This window comes from Neltuma alba, unplaced genomic scaffold (assembly GCF_004799145.2).
Source record: "Neltuma alba isolate B1F8T4 unplaced genomic scaffold, ASM479914v2 tig00013509_pilon, whole genome shotgun sequence".
Lineage (NCBI taxonomy): Eukaryota > Viridiplantae > Streptophyta > Magnoliopsida > Fabales > Fabaceae > Neltuma > Neltuma alba.
The window spans coordinates 46,373-56,789 of record NW_021637732.1 but is presented as its reverse complement, the minus strand read 5'-3'; the positions used below and the strand labels follow the sequence as shown (position 1 = coordinate 56,789).

The 10,417-nt window shown below is 34.6% G+C and overlaps 1 protein-coding gene across 1 annotated transcript; it reads right to left on the bottom strand.

The window, feature by feature from the left end:
* Positions 1 to 697: 697 nt before the first annotated feature.
* LOC114737913 (protein JINGUBANG-like) lies at positions 698 to 2,071 on the bottom strand. Its single transcript, XM_028925918.1, has one exon. It carries the CDS (start codon positions 1,954 to 1,956, stop codon positions 760 to 762), a length of 1,197 nt encoding a protein of 398 aa, XP_028781751.1. The 5' UTR covers positions 1,957 to 2,071; the 3' UTR covers positions 698 to 759.
* Positions 2,072 to 10,417: the final 8,346 nt, after the last annotated feature.

Genomic DNA, 10,417 nt, shown 5'->3' with positions numbered 1-10,417 from the left:
AATCCCGAGAGGCTACGCAGACACTCAATTGCGAAGCAATATCAAAGGTCATAGTAATTAATAAAAAGTCATCCGAGCAACACAAAGTTCTCATAAAATAAGCAAAATACTACTATCTTATTTCCATTTTTGGACCGCGACCAACGAGGATTCCTGTAAGTGCCAAAATCTTGTCGAGGCTATCCCATAAGTTTCTTTCACTATAGTATGAACGGTCAAATTTAAATATCCCTGACTGAGAGAGAGTTTAATCAATTGGTGGTTTTCTTTCCTGAAAGGTAATTTGCATTAGAAGTTTACATGAGGTGCCTTGTCATTTTAGATTTTAAGTGGCTTTTTGCAAAGTTGGTTTTGTCATCTTGTGCTAATTGCTAAATATCCGTGTTCTTCGCTTTAGATGTGGCATTTACGTGCCATCCATCCATCTGTCTATCTATCAGGACGCAACTAGTTCTCAATTGTTAGATTCTTAGGATTCCAGATATTTCAACATTATTTAATCATTTAGTGCCAGAAGCTTGATTCATATTATATGCTATATACGAACCAAATACGCTTCGATCAGTTGTGGATAAATAGAAGCTTAATCTCTAAACGCTGATTGGCGGCCTTAATTAGTTGCTTCAACTGATCAATCCAGAGGAGAATTCAAAATTTAATACTTTTACCTTTGAATAACTGGGGAGGCCAGAGTGAAGATAAGAGAAAGAAAAACACTTGATATAAATTTTTTTCCCCCACATGTCGTGAAAACAGAAACTAGAGAACAGGTACAATGATCTGCCAAACCTTAATGTCACAGTCCAAACTGCCACTGTAAACTAGAAAAGATTCTTCAGACTGACCACTAGGATCAACCGCTGCAGTTAAGCATTTAACAGGACCCCTATGTCCTTCTAAAACTGCTAAACAAGAGTAATCATCATGAACTCCTCTCCATATTCTGATTGTTTTATCAGCAGAACCACTAAAAACCAAATCCGAAACCATGGCTAAGCATAATATGGACTCGGTGTGTCCCCTAAGCGCACCCACCAGCGTCATTTTCCCATCTTCTTCTTCTTCATCCTTTTCCCAAACCAGTATAGATCTGTCACAAGCACCTGAATAGAGCAGAGACCCATCACTGCTCAGAGCCAAGGCATTAATCCCAGAGTTGTGTTTCTCTAACGTATCAACCAGACAATGTTTCTTCTCTCCTTCGCCTTTCTTCCATACCTTGATCTTCTTATCTGCTGATCCGGTGTACACGTAACCATCATCAGAAACTGCCATGGCGTTTATGGCATCATCATGTGCGTTGTTCACTGATTCTAAACAGGTGAAGTCGCTGGTTCGCCAGACTTTGACTGAGCGGTCCCATGAAACTGAGTAGAGCAAGGTCTCGTCCCTGGACAAGGCCAGAGCAGAGACAGTGTCCACATGGTGAATCCAGGTGCATTTTTTGTGCCTCCTAATCTGCACATGGTTCTTTGGGTTCAACACCTTCGTGGCCCGGTCACCAAACGTCGGAAGCGTGGCTAAACGGGTGTACTTCTGATGGTCAGGTTCGTAGCTGCTTATCTTCCATACTCTGATTTTGTAGTCTTGGTGGGCGCTGAAGAGTTTATCAGACTGAACTATTAAGGACTTTACTGCACCTTTCCCTGCCGTCACCACGTTAGTGATTGAGTTTGACTGTTCAGTGTCGAATATTTCAGAATGCAAAGAAGCATGATTCCAGGACCTGATTTCTCTGTCAGATGATCCTGTGTAGAGGAATTTCCCAGCAAGGGCTATACAGGATATATAAGATGTGTGACCTTTGAGAGTGGCAAGACACTGATGATAGGTCGAGGCATGGTGCTGAGACCGAGAGTTCAGGGAAGGAACCGAAGCAAGGCTGCGTTGTGAAGACAGAGAGGTTAGTCTAGATTGAGGATGGTTGGATGAAGAAGACGATCGGTGGAACTCCATGATTCACATATTGGGGGGGGGGGGAGAGAGAGAGAGAGAGAGAGAATGGACCAGTTTGCATCAGAAGGCCAAGTGAGCTGTCTCTAATATACGTGTGCGCGCATATATAGAAGATGGGGATATTGGATAGAGAAGTAGCTAGTTGGTGAGACTGCTGCTATTATATTAGAGTTGGGTGGCGTGGGGTCTGCAAGGACAAAGTGAGGAAGCAAGATTGATCCATTAGGGGGCCATTCTAAAAAAATGAAACGGGATATTGAGCTTTCAAGTCACTGTGCAAAACCCGTTTGGTAATTAGAGCATCATATCATTCTTAATTGAAGCTGGGGTCACTCCTCACCATCCACACGTCCTTTCTATATCCTCTCTGCTTAGAAGAGAAGCGGCAGGTATTAGGTAGCATGAATGGACAGGTTCAACCTTCATCATTTCAGGCCTAATACGATTTACAAGTTTCAAACCAGCAAATTTGACTCATCCCACCATCTGCACAGTAATATCAAGTTAAAAACAAAAAAAAGAGAGTCTTGGTCAGCTTGGGGGTATTAGCTAGCATCCACCAAGTTCCTTTCACCTAATTTTGTTTTGTGATCGTAATCTAGCTAGCGCGCTTGATCTAAGGTTTTTGCCTGAATTCTATATTGTTGGGAGTGTGTTTTAACTGTGTTCAATTTAATTATTTTAAAACAAGAATGCAAGTCCTTTAGGAACAAATCTCAATAATAGGTAACTGATATATTTAATTATGTACACATAGATCAAAAAGTTTTCTTGGCGGGGGGACAAACAACATTAAATAATCATGCAATGGGTCAAGGATGATTTCGACTGATTTAGCCACTTGTATCAGATGGTCGTTATTATCTTTTAGAAGCTGTTTCTTTTCTGGTTAGTACTCATTAAACGGTATTACTCATTGGGGTCAGTACATGAATTAAGGCCACTAAATGTTTAAGATACACACACACACACACAATAGATAGAGACTGATTAATTTATTTGTGAATAAGCCATGTAGCTACTAGAGAGACCTAGGCGTGAAGAAAACCGATAGAAAAAGAAAGATCCCACAGTGGATAATGTCATTTGGTTTATCTTAAGATGCATGCCACCAGCAAAGTAACCCTTTAAAGGCTAGGCATATTATAGATCAAAATTGGCTAAATGATGACAATATAGGAATATGGACAGAGTAGGTTTTACGGATATATATTTGAAGATATGCAACCAAAAAAAAAAAGGAAAAAAAGAAGAAGAAGGAAAGGTGGAAGTTGTAGACATTAGGGTCTAAGCACTGATGGCAGAAATGTAGGACAACTGGGAGCATCATTTGTGCAGCTTACAGGACAGCATTAGCACATATTAAATCTTATTCATGTCCCCTATTTTGTTGGGTATGATTAGTGGTAGGCATATTTCAAGAAAAAAAGAAGCTTTTAACAAATATAAAATTTAGCGAAATAAAAAGAGAAATAGATGTGTTCTCATATTTGATAAGTGTATATTTACTAACTGATAAGTGTTATCTTTCTTTGAAAATTAAAAATTCGGTGGTTCTTCTGTGTCATTTTAAAAATTCATGTCCTTCTCTAGTCCCCTTGTGTCATTTTCCACGCATTTTAAGTTATGAATTATCCAATTTTACCGACCTGCTCTATGTTTTACCAGTTCCTTATGTCAGATCAATCTGTCAGTTGATTTATTAGGATGATCCTAATCTCAATTACTCATACATACGTGGTCATGTTGGGAGGGGTAAGGAAAAACAGGGGACAAAATGTTTAATGGGGTTGGTTACTTACAAGGAAAAGGACAGTGGGGGAAGTGAAACCATGTGGCTTCAACAAAACTGAGGTGATTGTGTGCCCACGCTGTGTTCTGTCTTGTCTTCTTTCTTCTGTGTCTCATTCTATCGCTTTTACATTTATGTTGTTTCTTGTTTCCCTCATGAATCTGAGCCCTTCATTCAGCAACCCATAGCTTAGCCTGCCCCATATCAACACACTTGAAGCAAGGCCTCTGTCTTTTCAACTCACTGCGTCAGTCTGGATCCCATTCTCTGCCAATACTTCCAAATTTTGATCTGTCCGCTCGCATAATCAGTTTCATGTCCCACCGTTCTGGCTTCCAGCTCCTGTTTAAATTCTCTGAGAATATAATTTGTAACCAAAAAAAAATTAAATATTATAGCCCTCCATCCATGATGAAACGTAGCTTCATCTTTGACAAGTCAATGAAATGTTAGATTATACCATACAGACAAAGAAACAAACAATAATACTCTCATTTGTTAGCTTTGCACAAATCCATGCACTTGGAAAATCGGACCTTCAGTAGCCTCGCCTTATCATTTAAATAATAATAATAATAATCCCTCTTGTTCTTAATATAAAAGTTAATTGAGAGTCAGATTTAATTTTAAATACAAGATACCATTTTATTTTTTCTAAACTAATTTAATTAACTTATGAAGTGATTTAGTGTTATAAAACAGTATTTTATGAAGATTATGTCACATTTATTGTAATTAGTTAATTTATTTAAATTAGTTAAGTAAATTTTATAGGGGCAATTACAATCAAGTTCCACATAAGAGAAATAATTACCAAAAAGTCTCAATAACAACATCAACAGCCTATAATCAATGACAAGTTCTATAGTGAGGACGACAACTTTTAAGATTTGTTTTTCAATTATTTTTCTTGTTTGGGACCTCATTGTAATTCTTTCAATTTTATATTAAGAAGAGAGATGGTAATTAATGACCAATGATTAAGAGAACAATTCTCAGGATTTAATTTTTAAGCTGGAACAAAAACATGTATTGTACCCAAAAAAAAATGTAGTTGGGAGAGTGATTTGAAAATGGAAGGTGGTGTGGGGTCCAGGTGGCAGAATTGGATTCATTGTTCACGTCAACCTCCATTGTGATATCTCCATCTCTATTTTAAAGTTTGGCCCTTCTTTCGTACCAATTTTCCTTCCATGTACTTGATTTCGCCCCACGGCCGCATAAAGAGCGAGGCACAGAAATGAAAAGTCAAAATTTCATTAGATAACAATAGAAGTTACACTATACATATACTTTTATTTGTTAAGTTATATTAAATAAGTATTTTATATTCTTGTCTGTGCATGCGCAAGTAGGGGGTAAACGTTACCCGATGTGATGGGGAAAGATAATTAATTTTAATAGTTTGCTACAAATTGTGAACTAAAGCCTATGAATTTTATTTTTCCTTTTGGGTTTGTAAGATCCAATTAATCAATTTGAAGAGATTAAAAAAAAACTAAATTATTTTAAAGTATTTATATTTATTATTTTTTCATAACTAATTTGTCTAACTTATAAATTGATATATAATCTAACAATACACATAAGTATATTAGGGATATCATATAACACATGTTATAATTAAATAATTTAATAATTTTTTTAATCTTTTCAAATTAGTTAATCAGGTCTTACATTGAGAAGCGAAGATAGAAATATCTAAAGATAAAGGAGCAATAAGTTTCAACACCTAACCCCTTTCTTTTGTCACGGAGGCATCGGCTTTTTCTAAACAAGAATTCAGACCATAGAATAATTTTGATGTGTTCCTCATTATTGGATGAGCGTATGTGGACAGCATTTTCAACCACATTTATAGCTGTACTTTGATAGTTTGATTTACCCCACACAAAAAAAAGTGCATGGCTATATAAAAAATGAGATTTATTTTTGTTTGGAACAGCGCCGGAGAATCACAAGCACCTATAATCATCTATTGACATCGACATTAAACTTTTAATCCCCTCTTTGTTAAGGAGGCATTTGAGCCATTGTGTCGACATGCCTACGCGAAAAAAAATGGGATGAGATTTATTATTTATGTGATTAAATAAATGAAAAATTAATTATTTGGTTCCTCTAATTCTACCTTGATTGCATATTAGTCTTTAAATTTTATACAATTTATGGTTCTTATAATTTTAACTTGATTGAAATAAGTCTTTATATTTTGACTTAAGCACAACTCAATAGCTATAACTAACCATTTAAAACATTCGTTCATAAGTTTAAAAAAATAACTTCAGTCCAATGCGGGAATCAACACATTTTAAAATAGTTAAAACGGTAAGAACTAATTTATATACCATATCTGAGTTTGTGAATTGAGCTTCAATGCAAGTTAAAATTATAGAAATTAAGTTATACTGAGATAATGAAGTTAACGGATTGAGTTAGAATTGAGTCAAAATTACATGAATTATATAATTAATTATCCCTTAAATAAATGGATAATAATTTTAATTCCACAAGAAGTCCGAATTATAATTTTGGAATTAATGAGCCAATCCGCCATGTTAGTTTTGACTATTACTGGTATATATTGAGAAAGTAGGAGCCTTGAGGCAATTGATCTCTTCAGTAGTTTCCGAGAAGCATGCATGCGTAATCGTCAAAGGATAGTGATGGGGACGTGGAAGCATGCATGCACTTGCTCACCATAATAGTCAAACTGCATGGTCCAAAAGTAAAAAGGAAAAATTGATAACCCCTGTCCTTTATGCTTCAAGAAAAATAATTATCTAAAGCATTAATATGGATTAATTCTGGATCATAATTCATAAACAGTTGTTTTTTATGACTGTATATGTAATTAATATAGGGAGATATATATATAGAGATATATATAAGTAGAAATATTGACTTGAGTGCGCAATTATTTTGTATATCGCATTTTCTTTAGAAAATACATAACCACGCAATCATATACTAATAAAATACTATATAACTTGCGATAAAATACCTTGTTCCTAGCTAGCTGCAGAGTGCTGAAGGTCTTGAAAAAGTTGCTTGATGAACGCTTAAAAGACTGTGATGATCATTTAAAACGTTAGTATATATTAATGTGAAATTTTCATGTCAATTAAAGCTCATAAAATGAATCTATGATGTCTCGAAGGTTGATATGTTTATTTAAATAAGTATTTTGTTAATCGAGGGATCTTCATCTTTTGCTTTTTGGTAGAGATAACAATAATATGGGAACTAGATGCTCCCTAGCTAGGAGTAGGAGAGTCCTCTTTTGTAGTTTACTTAGGCCCCAAGCCTCGCTTTTTACCACGAAAAAATAAAAACACAGTGAACCTACCGGATGATGTGAGCCTGAACTTACATTATACTCCTTCGGTCCTTAATATAAGATCCATTTAACTAATTTGATTAGATTAAGAAAGTTAGATAAGTTAGTTAATTATAAAAAAAGTGACACATTTTTTCTAAAACACCATAATCATCTTTTTTAATATCCTTCTCCCTCTTCTATTTGATTATGGTTGAGGGAGTATCTATAAGGGTAATTTAGAGGAAATTGATAAATATGAGAAATTGGTCTTATATTTAGGACCAAAACCAACTTAAGAATTGGGTCCTATATTAAAGACTGAAGGAGTAATTTATAAGAGATATTTTTGTAATTAAGTTGGCAAAGTTGCTTGGACTCTATGAATGCTTTCTAAGCCTAAAAAAGGTATCAGTATCATGATCCTGATGAGTTCATGAACCCAACTTATCTTTTTTTTTTTACCAAGAAAAAAAAAAGTTGGCAAAGCTGCTTCATTTCCAAGTTGTAGAGCTGATGTCAAAAGCATATGCTATCTCCCTATCTATTTTTAAATTATTAAGTTCTAGAAGCTAAATTATATGTGATTTGACTTGTAAATATGTCTAGTAAGATTTTTTAGGTTTAGTTAATAAGGTGATTAAACAATTTAGATTCATATTATTTAAAATTAAATAATATATACATGCCTGTTTTAAATATTTCCTCCTCACGTACAATTTATGCAACACTGCATTCATTTTACACTAGTCATCTAAAAATTTTAAAGAATTCCCCTAAATTCATCATTTTACTTTTTGAACAAGAGGTTTTCAAGTCTTAACAAATTTTGATAAATTAAAAAAATTAAATAAATCAGCTAATTACAATGAACGTGATATGATCTTCCTAAAGTATCACTGTATAATATTAAATTATATATCAGTTTATAAATTAGGTAAATTAGTTTAAAAAATAATAAATATAAGAGATAAAGTAAATTAATATATATATTTAGAACCAAATTCAAACGGTGAAATAAAATGAGTAGGGTCATTCAAATTGAGAAATGCCTTTTTTCCTCATAACTTTTTTGACACTATTTGAGCACATCAAGAACAACAAATGGGGTCGTGCGAGCACTAAATAGACAAAGCAGAAACGCACAATTCACAGATCAAGTTGCAAAGCAAAAACCAATCCTTCTATAAATTATTTGTGTCTGGTTGGTCCCATGGATGACACTTGCAGGTAGGTACACAGACACCTGTGATAAATTCTGAGAGTGATATCTATATATATATATTTGATGGCTTTGATTTGATTTGATCTTCGTCGTAGCTTTTCACTGCCTCCCAACACGTAAAAATCTGTGGTGTTTAAAAGCCACTGGATGGTCTGCCATTATATTGCATTTTCAGTTGCACTAGTAGCGATTTCCTTGTTGAGCAAACAAACATAGAAACTAGGGCATGTGATCTTGCTGTTACTGGCTCTCGTCATCCAATCAATTCCCCTTTTTTCTGTCTGTGGGAAAATTCTGCAGATTCATATGTTGCTCTCAAGAAAGATGCCATGTGTTTAGTTGTGGTCGTTTATTGTACTTTAATCTGCTGATCACCATTTTCACATGACTGTTGTTTTGTTTCCCAACTTCCTGCGCTTCTTCACATGGTGTATTTGTTGAAAGTGAAGTGTTCTTAGGAAAAATATATAAAGTGAAACGGATATCACCCTGAAAGGAAAACTACCCAAGAACAAGAAAAGCAATCTTATCTCTCTATTAAACAAAGCGTCTGCCACTCATGCTACTTCTTTTCTAGTCCTCGAAAGTTTGCTTGGAGAAGCTTAAGTACTTCATCAAAAGCACTCAAAATGTAATCTTATGATCTCCTTAAACCTCGTTTAGGAAAGACTTATTCTCTGTTGGGTCCTAAATTTAAAAGTGGAAACATAACAATATCATAAAATGTTGCTGTTTGGTTCCACATAAGGTTTTGCAATTTTTGAGGAAGGTTAGGAAGGAATCATAGGTAATAAAATTCCGAGGACGCTTCTGTCCTATGCTTAATATTGAAATAACTAACGTGGATCTTTTATATCGCATAACGTATACATTAAAAAGCAAATTATGTTATCATTATTTATAAATAATATATGAATGGTTAAATTTTTGACATAGGGATATGGTATAGATTTTCCAAGCCCCTGTGGATGAAGCTTGATTTGGTTTGAGCTCACGTCACTGAGAACATGAATGAGCCGTCAACAGTGGAGGGTTGTCTATGGACAGGATTATTTTGGCCATCTAGGCATGGCACCACACACCAGTTTGCACCGTAGAATTTTTCTTCTCATTAATAATTGAGAGGTTGACCGTCGTATGGTCTTCACAAATTTTAAATGCCAAAATCTGGAAACATTATCTCCACCTTTCTGAAACAGAAAATGAAAACCTACCTTTCTTTGTTCCTATGTGCCCGCATAAAACTGAAAGACCGCTATATAAAAGGCAAACTGGGAATGCTAAAAGAGGGGGGGGGTGTTTTCTTTTGTGCATATCTTAGAAAAGAAGGCAAACAACTTTAGTATCAGGAGCGACAATTAGTCCCATATCGGTAAACACCTTTTTTGGGTTTGGGCCGGGGGGTTTTACGGCAGGAGAATCTAATAGTTTCTTACTCGGCTTCCTTCTTTTTCGCCCCTTTTTTCCGACCACCTAACGCGGCTCCCTCTTAATATATGAATTGGGCCTCTTCTATATCGAACTTCTAGCTCGCACTGGGCTTTATACTCATTCAATGTGGCCCACGCGGTACAGTTCAAATAAACTAAATAGATGGCCCAGTATATTACAAAGGATTTAAAAAATATTTGATCCTTTTATAAATACTGCATGTCAGTGATAAACTTATATTATCTTCTGTCTTTAATATAAAAACTAATTAAATAATCTAAATAAATTAAAAAATTAGTTAAGTTAGTTATTTGTAATAAATATGTGTTGTTTTTTTTTTAAATATTCTCACTAATCAAATTTATTGGCTAAAATTACTATTATTATGATGAATACTTTAGGAAAAAAATAAATAAATATGAGAAACAAAGTAGATTAGAATCTTATATTTAATATCAAAATAAAATTCAAACAAGCTCTTGGCAGAAGATAGTATTTTATATTGATATTTATAATCATTTCATGTGTGAACAACACGTCATACATGAACATTTTAACCGATACATGTTACTCCCTCCGTTCCTTATTATAAGAGACATTTGATGCTTATGGCATGTTCCTATATATAAGAGACACTTAAAAGTTGTCTCTATTTTTTTGTGTTGATTTCCTATTTTACCCATATTTATTGTCT